Consider the following 25,763-nt stretch of genomic DNA (forward strand, 5'->3'; position numbering starts at 1 on the left):
GTTCCACTCAGCTCCACTCAAAGAGCTTTCCACAAGTCTGAGGAGGAGAGAAAAAAATATTTGACTTGGAATTTGAAGCAGCCACTTCCAAGTTTGGTAGCAATATGCCACTTCTTCCTAAGGGACAGGTTTATAGAGTCCCCAAGGGCTTCACATAATTTTTTTTTTTTAAATCTGCAGCAATAGTTGTTTTCGGATATCCATCATTGGGTATCCTCAGGCAATGAAAACACCAAGATGTTTTGCAGAAGAAGAAAGGTCACAGGAATCAGAAAACAAGTCCCTTTAAATAGGATTTTATGCATTCAGAGCTATTCCTGCACAAACCTAGTACCATATTTAGGACAAAGGTTGCAAGCCTACACATATAATTTGCTCATTCATTCATACTTTGCCTTTCCCTGAACTTGAACATTCTGATCTTGTTTTAACCCCTATACTTTTAGCAGGTTTGTTTCACTGTATATTTTAATTGTGGGTGCCTTTAATGCTTTGATGGAACTGTATCCATATGTAATTTAAATACGGTCCCATCAAAACACTCACAAGAAGAATTTAAACAACTAGATCAGAATCTTCACATTCAGGGGAATGACATCCCTAGGAGAACAGAGTTGCGAGTCAAGAAAATTTTGGAGGATCGCTGATTCCCCGTCCCTGGCATAAGGGATTACCTACTCACAAAGAACAACTGGAAGGTTAGAAGAGCCAATTGTGCAGAGCTGCAGCAAGTAGCCTTTGTCAGTGGGTACCTTCAGGGCTCGCAGGGCACAATTTCACACAGCACACTTGCCCACCTCTATTGCAATGTTTGGGGATTACTGGCTTGGCTTACGATGTGATAAGGTGACAGAAGACGTGCTTAATTCCTCCTTTCTCCTGGGCTTCCATGGGAGGAAGGCTATGATATACACTGGTTCTCATTAATAGCAACAAATCAAACTAGATGTGTGGGGCAGTCATATAAGTTCACAAATGGCAACACGCATCTACCCTTATCTTATGGTGTTCTGCTGCTTTCAAGCCATTTTTTTGCAGCTCAGTTCCAATACCAAAGGTGAGCTAGGTAATGAGATAATTGCATAAAGCCCTTACAGGTCTAGTTTGAGGGCACATGGTGCAGTTACCTTGCAGAAGCTAAGCAGGTCCGAGTCTGGTCAGGGCCTGGATGAGAGACTGCCTGGGGGAAAGGGAGTTCCTTGATGAGAGGCAGGATATAAATGTAATTAAATGGGATGGGGGAGAGGGAAGAAAGGCTGGTTTCACTTCTCACACATGCACTTTTGAGGGAAAAGACCCCAACTCCCACCTTACATGTGAACAGTGCAGACAAAAATGCTTTAACACAAGCTATATGCAAATTTTGAGCTATATTCTTGAAGTATTCTCTGCTATTGCGGACATTCTGCTTTGATGTGCTGACAGCAGTGACAACAGTGCTGGATGCAATAATGCCATATCTGATGTTTGATGGAGTAAATACTCGTTAACATTTTTAATAAAATAGTTATTTTAATGCAGTATTTAAAATAATTTTAAACATCTGTCAGCAAGACTGAATACACAACCAGGGAAATGCTGTACTTTACATAAATAGTAAAGCTATGCATTTTATTATACAATTATCTTTCTTCTTCTGTCTGCCTTATCCCACCAGTATCTTGCTGACATTTCACACACACAAATAATTCACTATGTAGGTTTAACTAACTTAGTTCAGTTTTTCTAACAGAGAAACTAACTAGATTAGAGCCTCTCAACATTCTGCAGTAGTCCTGGTGTCTTAAGTTAGACGGTTTCCCCAATTTGTAAGGTGGCATACCCAAAAACTTTGAAAGCCTTTAAAAATAAAGACTTTAATGATAAAGACATTCAGCTGCTATCTCTTACCCATCCCAGAATACACCCAATGTTATACATTATGTGCACAGGGTAGTGCAGAATTTGTAGAAAAGTGCAAAAGGTGTCTTCATATGGCTCTCCAAAACCAACTTCTTCTGGAGTGATTCACAGCAGGCAAACCGGCAGGCTCTCTTTAAAGTCCACCAGAACTATCACTTCAGCTCCTTGCAGAGCTTTGTGCTCTCCCACGAAATGCCACAGCAGAATTTTTCTCCCTATTAATCGGATTTCGGAATCGCATCCAAACTTCCAGTTTAAGATCAAATCCCTGATAACTGTATGTCTGCTCTTTGATTCCCATAACGTAGGAAGCAGGAGATCAAATAATTACATTCTATACTTTACATAAAGCAGTGTTCCACACTGCAAGAGCCTCCAAGATAGTTCCCTGCTTTAAAGTCTGCACAGATGCAAAACCGAACGCATCCAAAGTCATTGTTATGCTGGAAATGGAATGGAAAGGGCAATCGGCCTGTGTTAAGTGTTCCACCAGATTTGCCTTTTAGATTTCGGCAACTACATTTCCAAAAGCTGCTCGCCCGAACTCTTACAGTTCCAGCTTGATTCATCCGTCCAGTAGTACTGGCAGCACAAGCCATGCCACTGGGAAGTCCCCTTTTCTTTGGAGGCAATAGATTGCAGATCTCACTTTGGCACTTCTTTGGCTTGCTCCCAAGTGGTTTCTCTTCCAGCTAGCTATAGCGAACTCTAAAAACTAGGACAGCTAGCGAGGTTGAATCCTGTAGGCAACAAACTAGCAAGCTGCTTGCCTGCTGGTTTGTGATTAAATACATTCGTCATACCACCCTTCCCCAACTGCAGCATTACAAGGCACAATATTCATGGGATAATATTGCAGATTGAAATACTGAAACAAGTGTCGCTTATACTGAACTTCGCAGGCTCCTGAAGCCTTCTGTCTCCAGTGCATTCAGGCAGCATACATGTTTCTAGTAACCACCCAGTAGACTGTTCTAGGTGGTTCCCTTCGTTTAAGAAAAAAGGAAAAGGAAACAGGTGATCACTGTAAACCAAGGTTTCAAGATAGTGCAAACAGGTGTTCTTTGGCAACAAATGCTGGCAAGCCCAAACGCAAACTGCCTAGCCGTTACTTCAGAAGAGCTCGGTACAAGGCTAGAGAGTGCTTCAGCTCTTTTTCTTGTTCCATACAGAATATCAAGTCCCTGAGGCAGATGCGTGTTATTCGTGGATGAAGATTTGGTTTTGCAAGGCTGGGTGATCTGTTTAAGCCCTAGAACAGGAGAAAGGAGAGAAAAGGTGAGTAGTCATTAAAAATAAATAAAACTCACTGTACAACGTAAGTGCAACTCCAATAGGATCTTATACTGCATGAGCTTCACCCCTCATTATTTGCCCTAACTTTAGAGGTCTCCCATGCAAGTGATTGCTCGACCGGGCACAGCTGTTTTTGCAGGAAACACATGCAATTCAGTATGCTGAGACCCGTTTCTCAAAGAATTGTCTTCAGGAAAAAATAGGATAAAGCTCTTAAATGGCCTCGTCCTGAATATCCGAAAGGAGACCTCAAAAAACTCCACCCCAGCCTTAAGATCTATTGGAGAGGTCCCATTATCCATACCCAGATGTTTAAAGTGTGACGGCCCATGTGCTGCTCCTCCATGGTAGTATGTGGAACTTTCCTAGGGGTCATGGGGTAGCCAGAGACTCTTTCACTTTTAGGAGAACAGCAAACACCTTCTTAGGCTTCATGTCAAGCTATCTCACACTGCTTTTAAAACTGACCATATAACCTTAGTATATGGTTTCATTATTGCTGGAAGCCACCCAGAGTGGCTGGGGCAACCCTGTCAGATGGGCAGCATACAAAATATTGTTATTATTAACATTAGCTGCTTTAAGTGGGACAGAAATGGGTTTTTTTATTTAATCCAAACCACCTTAAGGATATAGAACAAAAGAATTTTAGACTCGTTTAGAAAGTAGGGAAACAATACAAGTCAACACATTTAAACGCTTGGCGATTGGCATGAAGTATATCCATAGGAAGTGCTACTGCTACTACTTTGACATCAGCAAACAGACTTAAGTTGATACCTGCTTTCTCTCCCAAAAGAAAGACTATTTCTCCCACTAACATGATACAAGACAACACCAGCTGAAAACTGAAATAAGAATGCCATCGTTTTGAAGCTTTCCATTTGTTCAATGGCTTGGAACAAAATAGGCATGGGAGAAATATCGGGGCCATGTACAGGGAGAGAGAGAGGTCCCTCTTGTCTTGGTAAGACACAAAAGGGTCACAGTTCAAAGTAAGACAACCCCTTACGGGGAGGGGAAGCAAGGGGGGTGGCTAGCTTTGTAACACAGCTGCCACTACAGGGTTGAAGAGGAGGTCACTCCAACAGGATGCAGCAGAAAGCTCAAGGCATTATTACAAATGAAACAAGCCTCAGGGGATTCCTCAGCAATCCAATAGCCATGTCCTTCAGAAGTCAAATAACTTTAGGGAGGGGAAAGTATTTACTTTCTAAACAGAGACCAGCTTAGAGGGCTTAAAACTGAGCATTCACACACAAACCTGTTCATTCTCATGTAGCCCTTTGGAAAACAAAGTGTAAAGGACAAAAACCTCAAAATTCCCCATGAGCAATCTCCGTATCTGGATCCATCTCTCCACCCTTGAGAACAGTCATAGCTTGAGCTCATGTAAGGTTTACTCAGAGGTTTGAGTTCAGTGGGACTTCCTTGTGGGATAGTGTGTACTGCAAGGATGGGGAATCTTTTCAACCTGAGGGCAAGCATGAGGGGCTTGTTTTTGATTTTCTTAAACCAGTACAACGCATGTGGATTATGGGTTTTGCCATATTCACAAAAGAGCACACATATTTGTGTATGCTTCTAATCATATGCAAATTTACATCCTCCCTTGCGTGGGGTGAAGGTGACAAACATAAATTAGGAGCCAAGTGCAAGCAAGCAAGCTATGTTTCTGACAAAACAATAATTGTATTTCTATACTAGAAAGGACTTCACCTGTTCAATTTCTGCCTGCCACACAGCTGTTCAAAGCATAAGAGCCCGGCTCTCCCCCCGGTGCCAACCCTAAACCATGCAAATAACACTCTTTTGATTTTCTCTGTAGATTAAAATAATGGAGAAAGACTGCCTGCCCTAGTTCTTCGCAGTTACTCAATGCACGGCATAATTTCTGAAGCATATGTTACACCCTTTGCTCTGAAACCTCTTCCACTGCTTCCATGTTTGAAGGTGCTGGCTGCAATTACTTAGGGATTAAAATAAGTCACTCTGTTGTAAATCTGAGGAGAGTGTCTGAACATGTACATACATGCCGTAAACCAGTCCCAGCATAATTTAACTTGACTCTCTCCCTGTCATCTCAAGTTTTTACTGACCATATAACCCTTGGTTATTATATTTGTCCTGCTTTTTGTGTTGCCTTCATTTTAGCCTCTCTTTCACAGGCCCAATAAGTAGACTACTCATACCACTGGAGACAAGGTTGCCCAGTAATTTACATATCTTCCCCATGTATTCTCTTCTGTTCAAAGTACTGAATTTGCATCATTCACGTGTTGTCTCACAAAGCACAAATATAAGCGCTGCCTTTTTTGTGATGGAACAGAGTACCATCACCTCTTTTTTTACTGGCCATGAGTGTTGGTTAAGGTTAAGTGAAGTTTTCCTCCAACATCTATTTAACCAAGCAACACTTGAGTCTCTCTCAGGGAACTTTCCCAAGGCAACAGATTTGAGCTTCTCCCACACTGGGTGTGGAGTTGTTTAAACTTTGTCAGGATGAACTCGTCATTTTTATGATTATTTTGTATTGTCTTTCTTTTATATTATGTTTTATTGTACTTCTAAATGTTGTTGCATACACCCCCAATATTTTATATGAGGGGCAGTCTAGAAATATTTTTATGAAGTAGATAAATATGATAACTTAATCAAATGCACACACTAGCCCATATAGCTTTTAGCTTACATGTAGAATTTGGAAACAGATGTGCAAACTGAACTCTAAATGGAAGATTGGCATAAAATCTGGGAGACTTATCCAAGCCTTTCATTATGTGCCAAAATAAAAGAACTGTCATGCAAAATCCTATCTAGGGCTCCCCCCCCCCCCAAATAATATACAAAACCAGATTGGTCTCTGGTTTAAGCTGGTATGCATGTTATGTTTTTTAGATGCTTTAATTGCTTTAAAATGTTTTTAGATTGTTTAAAGGATGTTTTCATTTCACTTTAAATTGTATTGTTTAACATTCTGATGTTTGTTGCTATGGCCTCCTTTGGGCGGCAGGGCAGGATACAAATTTAATAAATAAAAGTGTGCTTTTCCACATTGTGAGAATGTGAAGCTGTAGCAAGGTTTTCGTTTTTCCTGCTGCTGTATATGAAAGCTGATGAGTCGTATCACAGACACCAGCCTTCCTCGAATCCAGCCAACAATTTGCTGCATTCTTTTAACAGTTAGCATGACAAATACAAAGTTAACAGACATTAGCAATAATGTTACATGGTTGATGGACTAAGCTAATCATCACTGGTCCAAGAAATACTCAAGGGGCAAAAATACAATTATATAGTATCCATTCTCAAGAGACGATCAGAAGAATGAGCATTAAATTTAAAGGTTCTGCAATTTGTTCCAAAAGCATTTATATAATGTTTTCTTATGCATGTACAATATATACATGTAATGAAGTCATGCCAGGTAAGAGATCCACCCTTGTTTCTCATTTACCGTTGGCAGATAAGCTTGAGTTAGCCAAACAGTGGAATTTCTTTCACTCTCCCCATCAAGTCAATTGCAGAATATTCTCATGAGAAATCTACACAGCAAACTTTGGCCAAATGAAACAATACAAAAAAAGCTCAATAGCTTTTGTGTCTGGATTTTTAACTTTTTGAAATATGGCAACCTTATGCTGTGCTGCATTTTGTTTTTTGAAAAAGTTTTAAACCTACACTGGCTTTTTTAAAAAATATAAAATAAAACCAGTAGAAATCTCATGTAAGACAACTTACTTTAAGGTTTTTATTAGCCAATGCAAGATTAGGGTTTCACAATGAAACCAGAATTCTGAAAACGAAACAAACTTCAGTTGCCAAGAGATTGTAAAGTGGAAAACATGCTTCAAACCAGAGAATTCTGCTTTTTTTCCTTCTTCTTCTACAGGTCAAGTGCCCACAGCACCACTGTGAGGTGCTCCATCAATGTGCCATGTTGAAAAGCAACACTTAGAAAGAACTTCAGTTGACCTTCTATTTCTTACTGGGATGAAAAATTCTCCAAGACAGCTCTCTGACAGTAAAATAAGTAAATGAAAATATTTTACTCTCTGACAGTAAAATAAGTAAATGAAAATACTATACAGCACTTTTGATTTTTAAAAAGGAGAATGAGAACTCTTAGGACACCTCATGGCATGACAGACATGTTTTCACTTGAACAATTTAGGAATAAATGTGTATGTTTATGATCCAATTATCTTCACTCATGCTGGAACTTCACTAAACTGTCAAAGATCTGCAAGAGACTAGGTATTAATATTCTGTTGTGTAGCTTTCCTCCCCCAACTTACATTGTGACATTTCTACAAGTCCTTTCAAATGTAACCAACAGAGTGTTTTACATATTGAGACAAATTACTGGAAATGTAGTGTCAGTTTACTCATGATTATGCCCAAGATTCATGCTTACATGTCACTATCTGTGGCTGCATCAGATCCTTAATCTGTACCTGGAGGTAACAAATACTGTACAAAATGTGTCATGTTAACTTAATAGACGATTATTAAACTGAAATATTCTGGCTCTTTGCCACATCATTTTAGGCAATATATCATCAACTAAATTATAAAACTCTTGACCCTTCACATGTCATCAACGTTTGTGTTATCAATATGTTTAGCCCAGAGCTACAATACAATTAGTCATTTAAATTGCAGATATCTTTCACACAAGAAAATAATTAAGTTCATCTCTGTACAGGAATGGCATTTTATGGGCCTGTGAGCTGCACTGCTTAAACCTATAAATGGCAGTCTAGAATATTTTAGCCAATTTACAGGCAAACATCTGACGTCGTGAGTGTGGCCCAAACTGACAACCTTCTACGAAATTCAGAGATGAAACTGAAACTCCACCATCCACTGACAGATGTGACATACAACACATTTGTTGCTTCCTAGTCTCTTCCAATGAGACTGTGTCTCAGTTACAGAGAGTCCCAAGACGCACCAAGCACTTACAATTGAGGGGACTCAGTCAGCATGCAAGTCAAGGAAGCTGACAAGCTTCTGAACCCAGGAGTAAGGAATCTGCAATCCTCCAGAGGCTGTTGGACTATAATTCCTATCAGCCCAGCCAGTATGCCCTACGGTCAAGAATGATGGGGCAGCAGTAGGATCCACAGCCCTGCTCTAGAATATACATTTTTCTGCACAATTAGCTGAAAGTCAGTCAATTTGTGCATTATTCCACAACCACGAGAGTCAGCGCTTAAGGGGGCTTGAACTGTTACGAAGACACAAGTTTCTTTCTGGCTACCCTGTGCCTGTGTTAAGGAGTACAGAACATTAGCTCCACAATCATGGCAACAACCTGGTTGTCCCCATAGTTTTTGCCAATGCACCAATAGTGTCAAGTATGGTGCACACACTGATACCGAAGAGATAGCTATCAACCCTATTTCACATAGATATGAACATATAGGCACAGTGCTGCAAATGTGATTTTTGAAGAATCAAATCAAAAGGTAAATCTTGCTTCAAACCTCTAATCTTCAGGAGAAGAGTGTCCAGGGTTATGCAGTCAAAATGGCAGCATCAACACAGAAGAGGGTACTCATAGGAACCCTGGGATTGGAACGTCACCACCAACTAATGTTCTATATGTGGCAATGAATGGGAAGACTTCCTTGGGCAGAGTTTAACTGCTTTCACAGGAAAGTGCCAAGGAGAAGTCTGGAAAAAGTGACCTGGCCCTCAGGTAATAATGGCAACCTTCCCAGGAGATGTCTACCCAAAACACTTGGCACGCTGGGAGGGGGATGAGCAACATAAACTAGTTCACTCCCCCCCCCCAACAAAAAAGATGCTTTAGCTATCCATATAACTGTATATATATATATGAATTAAATGCATGCTTCTGCTGCATTACCACTAGTTTTATTTAACACTTATAGAAAGATAAATAACTGGAAACGGTCAGATGTGTGTCAAACTGCTTAAGCTCTTTGACATTTTACAGCTTTAGAAAATAAGTATCTTTGCACTCGATGGATATAGTTCTACATATTTAAATTAGACATGTTTTCTCAAAATATGCTTTTGGTGATTCCTAGTGTGTACAGGCCCCCAAGCCATATTCTTCCATTTCAAGGCCATCCTTTCATCTCTGAACAGAACACTGTTTACTCATCAGGATGTTTTGCTTTCCTTGTTATGCGTATACTGCAAGCATCCTGCTTCTATAAAAAAAAAGATTTCTCAGAGATTATTTGATTTAAAAACTACTTTACAGTCATAACTCTTCAGATCCATTTACAATGCACCTCACCATTTCTAAACCCCAGCAAAGAACCAGGACACTTCAACACTGGTTGGAACAAACTGCTTAGTGGCTGGACCCTTTAGCACTCTAATATCCGACAAACTAAAAAGGAATTTGCACAGGAAGTCCCAGCATCTATGTAAAAGATTAAAGCTCCCAGAGATTTGTGTACTGTAAAATGTTACAACACATGCCACTCTTCCTCTCATGGTTAGAAATCTAAGCCTCTGCAGCATGGGCTGGCAAATATTGGTGGCCACATTCTCCCACTCCCATACCTAGTGATATTAAAGTTATGGCCTGTCTCAAATTACTTGGCAAAATTATATTCAAGAAAGCAGGCCCCATCACACTCAAATATTCAACCTGGGTCATGTTGCTTTTTTTGTAGTTGAATACCAAAATATATTCTTCATACACCTAAAACTGTTAAGTCTTAACACAACATTGTGTTCCCACTTCACAGCTACACTTGCGGGTGAGCTGCAGTTGGTTCTTTCTCCCTGTTGAAAGTCAACTCTGGCCAACCTGGATTAATTTCTGTAGTGCAGGGATAGGGGTCCTTCATGCCTCCAGATGTTGTTGGACTCCAGCTCCCATAGGTCCTTCCCAATGTGACCAAAGGCCAGGATGGTGGGAGTTGGGGTCCATCAACATCTACAGGTCCCCCACCTCTGCTATGTTTGGAGCATCACTCGTAGGTGCTTAGAAACCAAATGAATTAACTGACTTGCTACACATTTTATAGACACCCTTATAAAGATGCAAAGTGTAGGCATAGCATGCCTTAATGAGTGCTTCCCTTTATGTTGCACAAAATGTTGGATGCTATTGTTCTGATGTATAACTCTATTGCCACTGGCATTTTCATCTAGTGTTATGTAGGGTTACAGCACAAGTGTTTAATAAGGTAGGAACAGCATCAGTGACAGCAAGAACATGTCTAAGGGGCAGCCATTATATTATCCTCTAGAATTATAGAAAAGTAAAAGCTAAGAATAATTACTACCTTGCTCTGCTGTAGCCTTCACCTACTTAATAGTAAACACCATGATTTACCTAATGAAAGCCGAATGGTTAAGGGAGGGACCTGGGAAAGTTGTTATACCAAGCTCATGATTTAAAATCTTTTAGCAGTAATTAAGGTAGATAAAAGCTCATTCTACAGGCTGCAAGAAGATAGCCACTAATTTATTAAAATTTCAAGGCACACACCCAAGCTCAAAGGCAAGATAATATCCCTGTTGGTGGACTGATTCACTTTTGTTGGCTAGTCAAAAATTTATTCCACCATTCTTGCCCTGAGAAGCAAAATATCATACCAGAGCTCACTTGTCCCCTGAACATCCTTAAAATTCTGGGCAACATTGTTAGGGAACAGCCATTGGTTTTAAACATCCCATGTGGGTGTCCTCCATTTGCAGGCGATGGGTGCTCCAGTCCAACCTCATCGGAGTACGCCATGTTAGCAAAGGCAAATAGGTATTTCAAGTGAACTTTTAAATTTCGTTGAAATAGCTGGCTAGTTTTATAATGTGGGGGGGGGGGTTTGAAATGTATTCAGATGATCATTCCAGCTTTTTAAAAATATTCGTTTTATATCTAGACTTAACAGCAACCAAAATAGTTAGGCAGAAGAAGAGTTCTCGACTGACGGAAACCCAGGAACTTTCCATTCACCATCATGCAGAAGCAGGTGGGATAACAAGAGCAAATGGATTTTCTTTCATTATTCGGGAACTTATATAGAGAGAGAGAGAAAAAGAGAGAGAGAGAGATGAGATTCAGGATGAGAATTCTGAAATGCTGTGAGACATCCAAGATAGGTGGGGAAAGACTTGAGGCTTGCCTTAGATATCATACAAATGATGCCCATGACATTTGCACAACCACAGCCAACGGAAAAGACACTAGCCACCCTTGTCCTCTTGCTACGTTCTACTACAGGAGTAGTAAAACACCATTCCTTTTCAGAACACAACTCATAACCATGCAGAACTTTTCTGGATGCCAAGAGGCTGCTTCATTGCCGCTAAAACTGATAAATATCAAGTCGCGTGAAATTCCAACAATATACAAAACAAAAACACAGTTCAGCTGGAAGATACTAAACCAAGAAGGGTTACTGCACGTACCTCCAGTCCGGATGAATCCAGTGGCCTCTTTTTTCTTGGCCCAATGGCTGCCAGAGCTGCATAGTTAGCCTCCATTTGCTGCATTTGTGCAAGTTCTAATTGCTGCAACTAATTTAGGAAGAAAAGAGGAAGTTATGAGTAGGTTGGTCTGCAGTACCCTGAAAGTCACGGCTCAACCTGAGTCAGTTAGTCTTAGACTTGGCCAGTCTTCTACAGTTAGAAATTCATGAACCGAGTGTGTTCTTGTTTGCTTGTTATCCCATTTGTATAGCAATAAAAAGGTTCAACAAGAAGCATATTTAGGGACATCATTCTATAGGTCACTATACATTTGTTTCGGAAAAAAATATGTACTTCAGTGGAACATTTACCATTTAAGAAAGTATGTAATAATCTCTTTAATATTAAGCATCCCATTCTCCATTTCCTTTATTAAAAATACAATTTATTCTGAAAGAATCTATTAATACTATTTTAGCTTATGTTTCCTCCGTCTTGCAGGAAGCAGTTTTGATTTATGAATATTTACCTAAACCTCATTCTGACTGCTATTTGTAATAGGCTGAGATGGCTAGAGCAACGCAGGTAGCCACCACGTACATCTCTTAGCACCAGATCACAAATACATACAAGCAAGATACTTGAGAACTCTGCACTGTGACAAGATGCAAATATATGAATCACTTCTACTGAGAAGTATTGCACAGGAGGTATCAAGTTCCAACCTGTTAAATCTGCCATGGCCAATTCACAAAAATAAGTTTACTGCATGTTGCAGACAGACAGTTGTGCTATGTGAACCAGCTCCCATATGCCTTTACACCCTAAATTCATCCCTTGAGGGATGAATTCAGCTACAGCAGCTTACAGCAGGGATAGCTACATGCACTCCCGATGTTGTTGCAACTGCCATCAGCCCTGGCCAACATGGCCAGTTGCCAGGGAGTATGGGAGCTGGGAATCCAAAACATCTGGAGAACCACAGGATAGATGTGTTACTTATCCCTAAACCAGATGAAGCAATGTCCCACCAAGTCTCAAGACTAGTACTCTATAGACTTCTCAGCACTACTATATATTTGCTCAGAAGGCACAAGTCTTGAGATCAGAAGCCAGCCAGAAAGCATTTCAAGCCCATTTTCCCTTCTTCGATTTTTCCATCTGCTACAAGTACAAAGATTTTTTAAAAAACCTGTGTAAAGATCAAATTGCTATGAAAACGTTGCAGAAATTGTAAAATGGTCTTTGTTGCTGCTGGCCTTTTTAATAATAATATATAGGTTTTTTAAAAGTCTGGTCTTGAAGCAGTCAGGAGTTTCTAGGTGACACAATAACCATTTTAGTTAATCTGACCTGAAGCACAAATAAAGTGGAGGCACATTTTTTTAAGCCCTTCCCAATGGTGAAATGGCATTTGCAGCATAGCTGTAATCACATGAAGCAATTTTTAAGAGGGGAAACTGCTCTGTTCTCCTGTTCAGTTTTAAGAAAAGATTTCCTTACCATCTCACAGAAATTGGATTTTTCCACTTTCATAAAACTTGCACACACACACACACACACACACACACACACACACCACATTTCAGTACAAGTAGGAAGGGCAAGTATTTTAGTTTAGGAAGAAGTACATTGACTTGTTGCTTTTGACGCACTTAAACTCTTCAGATGCTAGACAGTTGATGGTCACTTGAACTATTGTTTTATTTTGCCCATGCACCAGGGCATTCTGAATACTTAATGTGCTTTAATAAACAGAAAGCATTATCTACTTCACTGTGGTACAGAGCAAGCATTATCCACCTGATAGGTACAGAAATAATACATTCCAGAGGGCAGTGAAGGCCCCAAACAGCCTTCAAGTGCCATTTTACATTCAAGGGAAGCTGGTTTGAAACCTTTAGCCCTCATAGGTTCATAATTTAGCCAGCAGAATTCCTCTCCATGTTGCCCTTCCAACAGGAGATGCAAATGCAACTAAACTATCCAATGACTGTTGCACCTATTACCACCTGTCATGCCATCTGATATGTAAAACGAGTGACATTAGTTCAGGTCAGATGCAATGGGAAACTAATCTCTCATGGCATGAATGAGGCATGGAAAGTTTCAGGCTTGTATGCACTTCCCTCTTGTCTCATCTACTTGAACTTTCAATCCCGATTTTGAACTGTGCAGTTTTACATGGTGTGCAAATCTGACTTGGTGCATTCTCATGTGGGACAGCAAACAGCCCACAAAAAGAACAACTGCAGCTGAAAGTTTATAGGAACAAAGGCTACTATGTGGTTTTCATGGACTGATGGAAGGTTTTATTGGAAAATGTATACCTACTCAAAACAGAGAACTGTGTTAAGTCTGGGTGTCACAGTTTAAGGAGGCCTTTGGAAAAAAACCTGTAGTGTGTCCAATAGGCAACCAGGACAAAAGGCTTGGAAACCATGTCCATAAAGAACTGTTCAAAGAACTGAGTATGTTTAGCTTGAAGAGAGTATAATGGAGAAACAGGATAGTGGCCTTCAAATATATCAGGCACGTCCAACCTAAAGTTGGTTTCGATCTATCAACAAGTATCAAAAACTGGCAGTGATCTACCACCCTCCAAAGTCATTTAAGTTAAATAAATAAATAAATGGATCTTTATTTCACAGATATAGTAGCTATATTTGGATATCATTATGACAGATCCAAATAGTTACTAGATGGACAAGTAACTAAACAAGTGAGGAAAGTCAAACTATATTTTTATATTAGTTTGCACAGATCTGAGGAGCCAGCTTCTCTTTCTGTGTGTTAACTCTTTCCCTTCTGAGTTGCTTCCTTCCTTGCTCCATGATTCTCCTTCGCTGCTTCTGTCCCCGCCCCCATCAAAGGGAGCCTTCCCAAGCAGCTCCTCCTTGCGCCTCCCTCTGTCTCTGGCAGCCGCCTCCTTCCCCATTGAGAAACCCAGGCTAAACCCACCTCCCCTCTTCCAGCAGCATCACACAGACCTCCCCCCACCTCCCTCGTGCCTCCCTCCATCTCCCCGCATGCGCTGCTCAGAGAAAGGCCCTGCGATTGACCAGAAACAACCTCGCGGTCCACCGAGGTCTCGCAATTGACGTGTTGTACATGGCTGAACTATATGAAGACCTGTCACACAGAAGATTGAGCAGACTTGTTCTCTGGTGCTCCAGAAGAGCAGTGCTAGAAATAATAGGTGGAAATTGCAGGGAAGGTGATTTTGGATAAGCATTAGGAGAAACTTCCAAATAGCAACAGCTTCCCCACTAACAGTGGAACAAACTGTCTTGGGAGTTGGTGGGCTCTCCTTTGCTGGAGGTGCTTAAGCAAAAGTGGGCATCCATCCATCAGGGATGCTGTATGTCCTGCTTTTAGGCAGGGGGTTGGACTAGATCTCCAAAGTCCCTTCTAGCTCAACCACTCTTTAAAAAAAACACCACACACAAACACACACAAAAAACCCAAACAAATACACAAGATGAAAAATGCAATAAAACCAAACACTATTTTACAGCCTATAATATTCACGTATGGACTCTGCAATCTTCCTGCTCTCTTTTAGACCTTTGTTGTCAAAAAGTTCAACTTACTGTCTAGCACAGTGCTTCCCAAACTTGGGTCTCCAGCTGTTTTTGGACTACAGTTCCCATCATCCCTAACCACTGGTCCTGCTAGGTAGGGGTGATGGGAGTTGTAATCCAAAAACAGCTGGAGACCCAAGTTTGGGAAACACTGGCTTAGCAGCTTTTCCTGTTCCTGGTTTATTTTTTAAAAAGAATGTATTCAGCCATCAGCTTCTCAAATTACTTCTTTGCTTGCTTCAGTTTATGCTCATTTATGAGAATCCCCCCCCCCCTCATTTGGATAAGACTTCTATTTTTTAAGGAACCCTTCTTCCCATTTATAGCTTCCTTGACCTTGGCATTTATGCCTGCTTGAATCCTCTTGGCACTTGTTCATCACCATTCTAGTCTGTAGTACTACTGCAGTGATTTAAAAGAAACTTCAAAGCTGCCTGAAGAGGTCTGACCCACCTGACCCACCCCTTCAACTTCCTTTTAACTAATCCCCTCATTTGAGAAGTTTCATCTTTTGAAGGCAGGTGCAAGTGCTGAAATTTCCAAGCAACTTTCCCCTTACATATTGTGGCCACTTTTCCCAAGTGGTCCAGCAACACTTAAACACCATATCATGGGTAGGCAAACTAAGGCCCGGGGGCCAGAGCCGGCCTAATCACCTTCTAAATCCAGCCTGCGGACAGTCCGGCCCCCCACAAAGTCTGTGGGGAAAAAATTGCTGACCCCTGCACTACATCCTGGGTACTGCATGATATTAGGTTAACACCTTGCCTCTTGCTCTGTGGCCTCCATGAGGAATGATTATGACTTAGAATAACTTGCAGCATCTTGAAATTTTGTCCAGCATTATCTTAAACCACATTTTACCTACTCACAGTGTGAGGATTGTTGAAACCACCACCACCACATCTTATGCTCTGGCTACAGGTAAGAGTTGAGAATGAAAGCAATATCTAAAGCTTACCATAAAGCCAGAGGAAGGGTGGTATTGGAAAGGAGAACAGATACCAGAAGGTCAAAGATGAGCTGTTTTGACCAACAGGTCAAACTTGTAATCATCAGGAATGGTTTCAACTTGGAAAGCAATCCCTTTTAGTTATTCCCATCCCAAAATCAACTTTGAAAGTTACCTCTCAAGTTCCATTTCTACCTGGGGAAATGATGGCAAGGCAGCATGACAGTACCAAAGCACTGTTATCCATGGAGTTGTGCATATGAAATACTGATAGATACAACCCTGAAAAGAACCAGAGTGACTCCTCTGGTTGAATGTGCTTCTGGTGTGGGCATGAGTATACGTAACTGAAACGGCATATTACTTTAATTATTATTCCCATTTCCTCCCCCGGTACTGAATTTTGCATTGTAAGCTCTTTGGGGCAGGCAGCTCACCTTTTGCACTCTAAAGCACTACTGAAGACTAATGGGAGTTATGTATAAGGAAGTCAAAACGTTTCCATAACTGGGCGATGCACCATTCTCAAGTCACTCCTCCCCACAAGGTTTAGGGTAGTAAAGTGCAAAACTAAAGGTAAATATCCATTAAGAGTATCTTATAGGGAACTGCTGTCTTGATAGCAAAACTTAGAGGGGCAGAGACGAAGTAGCATTAGGCAAGTAACAGTGGTAAGTTGTAAGTAACATGCATATTTTGATGTATAACGTCAATCCCTCTCAAAGCGCCTAAGGAAACCTTCTGATGCAGAGGGCCCAAATTCCCTCACTTATGCTCGCCTTGCATTCTGTGGGCATTCCTTTACTTTGGTTGGAGTCTGGTGCATAGATGCCGAGACCATTTCACGGGATTGCCATTTGTACTGCCTCTCCTCCTACATTAATCCAAACAACGAGGGCCCTTTAAAGCATTCATAAATAACCTGCTGCTGCTGCTACTACTATTGGCACTTAGAAGCCAACCGTAGCAATGTTAAGCAACAACAAATTTGATAGTTCAAGAGGCACAGTTAAGAAAAAGATTGCTCAGAAAAAAACAAAACCACTCATTTACCACAGAGATCCTTAAAAATGGCATGGAATCAGTCAAGTAACTATAGAAACCAATTTCTTCAGCTCTGTATCACACATCTCACACCTCAATTGTCTTTATTATTGTCTGCTGTCAGATCCTTAATCAGAAATGTGAACAGGCTTGATTTATTCAGCGGGGAAAAGAATCTGTAGGTCAAGTAAAAAAAAAAATCTCACTCACACAGTCTTCAACCTTAGGTATTTTCATTTAATTCTGTTCCCAGTAGCTCTGGGGGCAACTCCAGTGAGATCCAATATTAAGGCTCAATTAAAATAAGCTCCAATTAGTGGAGCTTTTTTCTCTCCGGCTAGAAAAGTCAGGAAATGGATATTGGGAAATGTAAAAAGTCAGCTACTGAGAGGAGGCTGCAGCAGACATAAATGAACTTATTTGTTGATTTCTGCAGTTGCTATGCAGAGGCCTCTGGGAGTAAAAGCTTAACCAGTCTAAGCTATAAACTAAAACCCCTGCAGCTAAACATGAACTGCGTGAAACAAGGGCTCCATTCCAGAACAGAAAACTGCTGGGCCCAGAAAATTAAAAGCCAGAGGCGTTTTCCATTTAAAACTAAATCCCAGTACCGCCTCCCAGCCAAAGAATTATAAGCAGTATCAGATTTACAAAACGAACAATTACCCTGGAAAAATGTAGCCTATTGTACGGTCCCAGATGCTAAATCTCAAAGTGTCTTTTTCCCCCCCTAATCCCACATTATATTCCTACCAAACGCACTGCTGTATAGTTTAGGCCTGTCTAGAAATAGTTCTTTGTAAACTATGAAAATAAAATGTTAAGAGCTCATAATTCATTGACCTCATTTGAAGTGCTGCCCTTGCCTGTAGCAGTTCCTGTCCTTCCCCAAGGCCTCTGCAAATGGTATGCAACAGCAAAATAAACCCTGACCTAATTGCCAGGAGAGGAGGGCTGCCAACCTTCCCTCAGAATACAAAGGCAAAGCGTGGGGACTTGAAAAAGTCATACCTCTTTTGCTTTCTGCTTTAATCGCAGCTGCTCCGGATCTTCTTTATTGGTACGGCTCTATCAAAAAGGGAAGGAAAGGAAAAGAAGGGGGGAGGGAGAGGAAGAAAAAGAAAGACGTTTAATAGAAATTACTAGCACCCAAACACAACATTATCTTTAAATATTTAATAAGTTACAATTTTCTCTTCTGATTGGAAATCTTAGCTGCAGGGAATGAATGCCTCAAGCCAGGTTGGCTCTCTCTCTCTCTCTCTCTCTCTCTCTCTCTCACACACACACACACACACACACAAAACCCCTCTCTTCATCAGGGACTGCTGCCTCCATTCTAGCCCAGAGGAAGCTTGAACTAAAAATGATGCTAACATTGTCAGTCAGGTCCAGCCTAGGCGTGATGATGTTCATGTCAGCAACAGACACTTGGGAAAATGAGAAAAGCAGCAAGGAGGGAGACAAAAAGATCCGGCACCATATTTGATGGGCATGCAGAAGACCTCCTTAAGGAGCCTATTTTTTCAGTTCCTATATTGGGCCATTTTAAAATAGGTCATTTGCAAGAGTTATAATAGGTTACATTTAATAGGTCCCAGGCAGCTACCAGTGGCTCATCCGGTAGGAGAAGGAAAGACTTCTAGGTCCATTAGCAAATTGGTGTAACCTTGAAGCTCCTAGCTCAGTGCATAAGCAACTTGCTGAAGGCCACACAAAGCTCAGTCAGCCCCTGAAATCTAATGTTGGATAATAGGAATGTACCCTTTAAGTTAATTCTAAGGCATGTATGGGGAACCTCAGGCCTGGGGGAGCCCAAAGGTGGCCTCTTCAGTCCTCTATCTGGCCCTCAAAACTCTGTCCAGGAAACACCCATTTCCCCAGGCCACGCTGCTCACCAGCCCTACTTCACACCTTCTTCTTGAGAGTTTTTGCCTGGCTGGAATCTGTCCTTGAACTCTGCTTGCTTTGTCAGAGGATAGGGAAAGGGGTGTGTGTGAGAGAGAGAACTGCCCTACTGTACAAAGGTAAAATTCATATTTGTTGCACCATTGACCTGTGGTTCCAGGAAGGTTGCCAATCCTTGCAAATCATAGCTAGAATTCACCTGTCCCAAGATACAGTCCCCTGCCCAGTAGTTTGCAGGGGGCTAGAGTTACATCTTCATCAGACCCAAGTTAGACACATTGAACACTATATAAAGAGATAACTTCCTGCACTTCTATGCTTGGCTACTGCATTCTGCACAGACCCATGAACATGCAATATGGAGGTCTCTGGCAAGAGGTACCAGCTGCCAAAAACTCAGAAATCTGGTGGGAGATGACTGAAGTGGTTTAAGAAATGGAAGCAGAAGTGTCCTCTAGCTGCTGCTCATCCATTTTTGTCTTCAACATGAAGCAACAAAAAATAATAATAGAAGGACAGGCTACAAACTCCCCACCATCTAATTCTAATTTTTGAGTGTTTGGCTCTGTCTTATATCTGTTTTTAGCAAGAGCAGCATTCAGTAAATGGTCTAGAGTCATACAGCCCAGACATAGGCTTATTACCAACAACTTTGAAATAGTGATAAATAGTAATATAACCAAAGTGTATGACGTTTTCCTATTTGCTTTTAACATCCATCTTATTTTTTTCTATGGGATATCTTTCCTACGCATTTCAAGTGTCAAGGGGGCCCACTGGCACCATACAAAAAACACACAAATGCAAGAAGTGTCCATAGATTACAACAGGTTTAGACTCAGCAGCCCTGTTTAGGGAAGTTTTTAATGTTTGAAGTTTGATCGTGTTTTTAATATTCTGTTGGGAGCCACCCAGAGTGGCGGGGAAACCCAGCCAGATAGGCGGGGCATAAATATAATACAATAAAAATTATTATTATAGAAAATATTGGAAAGCTGGAGAGTAGTAGTCCACTGTTGCGGAAAAACTTTGCCAGAGTTCGAACCTTTTTGGTAAACCTTGGGATCCACAGAGTCCATGAGAACCCCTATGAATCCCTTCTCCGAGGTCCAACTTCTCAAGGTACCCAATTACTGTAAAATACCCATCTCCTACATGGATGTGCTTGTATAGTTCTTTCAGCTGCAGCAAACTGGCAGCAGCTAGGTCTAGGAATATTTAGCTGCCGTAAGTCTTCTGCAAATAACAGTTCTCTCACCTTGGCTGCCCGCAGCAACACCTCTCTCTCTTCTTCATCCTTCCTCTGCTTCTCGATCTGGTCCAACTGCTCAAGAAACCGAAGCTGGGCCCTTGTATCACTAGTTATTGTGTACTTGTCATTCCCCTAAAAAGCGGGGGGGGGGGGGAGGAGAGAATGTATGGTTGTTTTAAAATACAACATGGACCACTGGCCCCCACCCTAGTTGTTAAAAGCAAGTCAGCTTGCATTAACATAACAGACAAATTTAAAAGAAATTCAATGCACATTTGCTTATTACCAAGATTGCATCCGCTTTTTTATTTTATTATTTATTAAATTTAAATTCCATTAAGAGCTGCTTTCCTCCAAAGCGTTTCCAGATTTTCAGTTAGCTTATCTATACTAGCTATTAAAACCAGCCCTCCCCTCCACAAAAAACAACAACCATTTTTGCCTATGTCCAGTTTCAAGCTTCCAAGATCAGAAAACAGGCCCGGCTCTGAACTAAATTGATGCCTGAAGGCAGGGAAGGATGGGGGCATATAATTGGAAGCATGGTGTACCTCAGTGACAGGCGTGCATGCTTGGGTTTGTAGACAGTCCCAGGAGGAATCTTTGGAAACTCTAGTTAAGAAAGAAGCCTGGAACTGCTGCCCGTTAAAGCAGACATAAAGGTAAAGGGACCCCTGACCATTAAGTCCAGTCGTGACCAACTCTGGGGTTGCGGCACTCATCTCACTTTACTGGCCGAGGGAGCCGGTGTACAGCTTCTGGGTCATGTGGCCAGCATGACTAAGCCGCTTCTGCCGAACCAGCGCAGCACACGGAAATGCCATTTACCTTCCCACCGGAGCGGTATCTACTTATCGACTTGCATTTTGACGTGCTTTCAAACTGCTAGGTTGGCAGGAGCAGGGACAGAGCAACGGGAGTTCACCCCGTTGCGGGGATTCGAACCGCCAACCTTGGGATCTTCTTGATCTAAAGCGGACATACACTGGACTAAATGAACCAGTAGGTGGAATTGGTATGTGGTAGCTTTCTTCTGGTTATTTCCATTTCCATGACTGCATTTTATTCTTACAACCTAATAGCCTAGAACCTCCTGCATCCATGAGGAAGCATACTTTAAGGCAGATTTTAGATATAGGATGCCAATACAATTACTTTTTTAATTTTTAATTTTTTAAAAACCACCGACTGGAACAAGACTGTTAGGAGACCAAGAAGCTTAATGATTATTTCCTTTACCTTACAGGTCATCGTACGATGCTGAGCAATTACAGTTAGTTTCTCCAGAAGCCCTCTTAATCTCTCTTGTGTAGCATGGGAGATCAAGTTCAGAACATCTGAATTAACTTCCGTAATGTCATGGCTTTTACCTGTGGAGGCAGAGAAAATCCATTACGTGTTTTAGTACTGGCTGATAATTGAAATAATTAGCACAGCAGGCATTCTGTTCCCCCTGGAAGTCATACCCATTATGAATAAAGGTTTGGGAGATTGTGATTTTCCTGGTAAAGCCACAACTTCAAAGATCTTAGACATTACATTAATAAAACCTAGCCTACAGCTTCAGAAAATAGACATTGTTTCACTTAGCCCCTAGAATCACTTTCCTTGCAAGGTCATTTATAGGACAAAATTAATAAGAATACAGAAATCAAGCCTTGTGGTTGGGAGAAGGGAAGTAGTAGTAGCTGTAGAAATTAGTGCCATATTTGGTTAATTTCAGTAATTAAAAAAAAAACACAAAACCACACGCACAGTTACGTTTTGCCCTGTTTTGACACAGTGCTTGTTAAATCTTGACATGTTAATGAACTGAGAAGCTTTTCGCAACATACTGGGCCTTTTTCATACTCCAGTCCAGCCAACAGCATATGGCAGCTTGACCCAGCGTCTCAAGGCAACAGCTTGGAAAACAGCGAAGTCCAATAGGGCCTTAAAGCGGCCCCCTTTCCTCTTCACCCATAACTGCAGCTTGCCTGGGTGAGCTCTGCTTCTCTCTCGTTCTGCATCCCTTCACTCCCCCTAATATTTTCAGAGCAATGGCACAGAGGCAGACTGCTTTAAGGAAAGCTGCTTGAACCCTACACTAAGGCTAAGCATCTTCTCTGCAGTGCTCTGCAGTAGCGCATGTAACTAATGAAGGCTTCCTCTGGTTGACAACAGACCCTGCTTTCAGCACAGGCTTCGTAAGGTGTAGCAGCTGCCCAGGCAATTCAGTGCCATGGAAGCAAAATTACTATTAAATGCAGACCCAAAGGCATTTTCCTGAACCTGCACTCTCTCCCCTTCAGAGATTTGAGAACTTAAAACAACAAGTATACTAATGCAGAAAAGGCATATTTCATGCCAAGAATAAAATGTACCCTCAAAATAGGTGTGCAAGGGGTTGCTGGCTGCTATCACGAACCTCGGCAGAGAGTAAGACAAGCTACTGTTTTAATATTAAAATGGTCACCTTTTACATTAAGTTGTTTATGGGCAGAAAGCATATTCCAACATTTGGTTTAGGCTGCACTTTACACTTATATGCAAAGCAGCTTCACTGTTGGTAGCTTGCAAACATTTGCGGAAATTAAGATGTTGAGATTTGGGAAAACAAAGAAAACTAGGATTTGTTTAGAGCAGAGATGGCAGATTTGCAACCCTTGGGCCAAATGCAGCCTCCAAAGCAATTCTGTTTGGCCCCTGGTGGCCATGCTAAATTTTAAACCAAGGTGTGTGCCCAAGTTTCATCCATGAAGGACAATGAAAAATGCTACTTGTACAGTATTAAATTCACACTTCTAATGTTTAACTCTTTGGGTTTTGCATGCAGAGTCCCTGTTACTAAACAGCATCTGTGCTCTATATCTGAAACACTTGCAGCTAGATGATTTAGGCTTTGTAGGACCTAGCCACCTAACTTCAGTTTGTGGCCATATGCTTCTGCCATTCTCCTTCCTCTGGCTGAGACCATTTTGGGGCAGGGGAGAAAAGCTGGGGATCAAAGTCAAGGTGGTTTTGGAACAGACTTTCACATGACATACTGGTAACCCCTTTCCAGGAGCAACCTGTGGCCAAGACACACCTGCACCTTCTACCCCCACCTCAACCATAGGGGAAAGGTACGCACACCCAAAAAGATGTTTAAGGGGAAGACAACCCTAGAACATCCCCTCCTATTTAATTGTACCAATAGTGGAATTTGCCTTAAGCACTGCTGTTGGACCTCTTTGCTGTCTGGCTGATGAGTTGGGCACTATCCTTCTCATAGCTGCTTGGTCAAATGGCCCCAGAAGCCTATGTACCAGCACAATGGCTCATGGAACATGTCTCTAATCTACTGCTTCAAAGATGTATTGCTGGCCTGCTCAGAAATAGAACAAAACCCTCAAACATCAGTAAAAAAAATCTCATCAGTAAAGGGATTTCACAAATTGGAAAACACTACCTAGAAAGCCCCGTCAGCAATAAATATCAGGTCTCCCCTGTTGATTATAGGTCCAAGATGGCTTGCGGCCCGAGCCACATAGGGCTGTGTATGCTGGTATTAACACGCTAAACAGAGTCCAGTAGGTCATTGGCAACCTGCACAGCGCTTTCAGGACTGATGACAGTCACATTGTGTTGCCTCACTGAACTAGCAGCTGCATTCTGCACCAGTGGCAACTTCCAGACAGTCTTCAAGGGCAGTCCCACAGAAAGCACATTGCTATAGTCAAGATGGGAGGTCAACAGAGCATGGACAGCTGTAGCCAGGCTATCCCAGTCCGTAAACAGCCATAGCTGGTGAACAAACCAAAGATGAGCAAAAACACTCCTAGCCACACAGACTGCACTTGGGGATGCAGTGACAGGCTGGAATCTATAGGTACTCCCAGGCTGCAAACCTGTTCCTGCAGGGTGAATGAAGCCCTTGCAAGAACAGGTCATCCACCCAATTCCCATGTTTCTTGCTTGGGCACGGGTTGAAGTCTTTGACTGCATGTGTTAACCAAACAGACGTTAGCACTGAGTAGTAAAGACTGCAAAGCACTGGCCAAAATCTATAGTTTCCCATTTTTAAGATTAATATTGCTTCATAATCTCACTTTCAGTGCTCCTGCGATCCAAGCTAATTTGCTATTTTAAAATTTGGCTGCTGAAATACAAGTTCCGTAACTCATTACAGAGCAACGCCAGTACATTCAGGAAAGAGGTGGTGTCAAAGTTAAGATTTATGCAGCCTGTTTTGCATTCTGAAGTATCCCACCCCCGCCCCAATTTTCTCACCCATTTCTAGGATCTTCTTCTGCAGTGCATCTGATGAAAGGAAGAGTTCTTCTGGACAAGACCGGATAATTGCGCCGATTGCTTGAGATTTCGAACCGAATATGCATGCACTCTCTTCACTCAAGTTGACCCCAGCCATAGAAGTCACATCGTTGATGTCATCTTCATCTCTACAAGCAAAAATTTCTATTATATTTTGTATTTGGTTATAAAGGCAAACTGTTCTATTAAATACTGTGCTTACCAACATGGCTGTAGGTCCTGTCACTAACCAGGCTGCTTTATTTCTTTGATCTGCACTAGCTAGAATTTAGCATTGCAAGTTCAATGTTTAGGTAAACTTGGCAACTTTGGCATCGTTTTCTACACATGACATAAGCGGGAAAGTGAAGGCTCCTGAGAAAGTCGTCACTGACCATGATTAGAAGTTTGAGGGCTGAGTGAGCCATTAAAAACAACAACAACTGAAGAGACTTTGTGGGTAGGGAGATTAGGATCAGAGAAGCAAGTGGGAACGTCCTTGTAAAGAATTCAAAATTCCGCAGAGGGAAAACTCTTGGGAAAATGGCAATTTGCAGCACTGAAGTTCAACCCCATTTAGAACAGGTAACTGATTTATTGCCTGGACATGAGAACCACTTGCCCACAAAAACGCTCTTTTGCTAGGGCTTAAACTCAGTTTGTTGCCCCCCCCCCCCATACAGCCCACAACTGCAGCCACACACAGCCGCTCTTAATTAGATATTGTGGAGAAACAGAGCTGTGTGCCATCAGCATACTGATAACACATGGCTCCATATCCCCCGATGACTGCTTCCAATGGGTTCATATAGATGTTAAATAGCACTGGGGAACAAGAGAGTTCCCTGCAGCACCTCATAACAAATGTCACGGGCCTGATGAACATCCCCCCCCCCATACCACTCTTTGGAACTGATGCTGCAGGTAGTATGAACCGGCATAAAACAATGTTCCTGACACCTATGTCACACAGCCGGTTCAGGTCCATGGTTGATGGTATCAAAAGCCACAGAGAAATCAAGCAAAAGCACAAAGGTTGCACTCTGCTTGTTGCTCTCCCTTCAGGGAGACCAAGGTTGATTTCATCCCAACATCAGGTCTGAAACCAGACTAAAATGGGATCAGACTATCAGTTGTATCCAATAAT

The 25,763-nt window shown here is 41.7% G+C and overlaps 1 protein-coding gene across 4 annotated transcripts in view; it reads right to left on the bottom strand.

The window, feature by feature from the left end:
• Positions 1-1,492: 1,492 nt before the first annotated feature.
• Positions 1,493-25,763, bottom strand: part of TAF4B (TATA-box binding protein associated factor 4b) — a 62,706-nt gene continuing 38,435 nt past the window's right edge. For all 4 annotated transcript variants that reach the window (XM_083451622.1, XM_083451621.1, XM_083451620.1 and 1 more), the window contains 6 exons: positions 24,596-24,765; positions 21,584-21,714; positions 20,351-20,476; positions 18,196-18,252; positions 11,605-11,712; positions 1,493-3,154 (listed from right to left, as the gene is read on the bottom strand). In XM_083451622.1, coding sequence (XP_083307748.1) covers positions 3,011-3,154; positions 11,605-11,712; positions 18,196-18,252; positions 20,351-20,476; positions 21,584-21,714; positions 24,596-24,765 — 736 coding nt within the window. In that variant the 3' untranslated portion in view covers positions 1,493-3,010. The remainder of the gene's footprint in view (positions 3,155-11,604; positions 11,713-18,195; positions 18,253-20,350; positions 20,477-21,583; positions 21,715-24,595; positions 24,766-25,763) is intronic.

The sequence above is a fragment of the Podarcis tiliguerta genome, assembly GCF_965153285.1.
Source record: "Podarcis tiliguerta genome assembly, chromosome: 7".
NCBI lineage: Eukaryota > Metazoa > Chordata > Lepidosauria > Squamata > Lacertidae > Podarcis > Podarcis tiliguerta.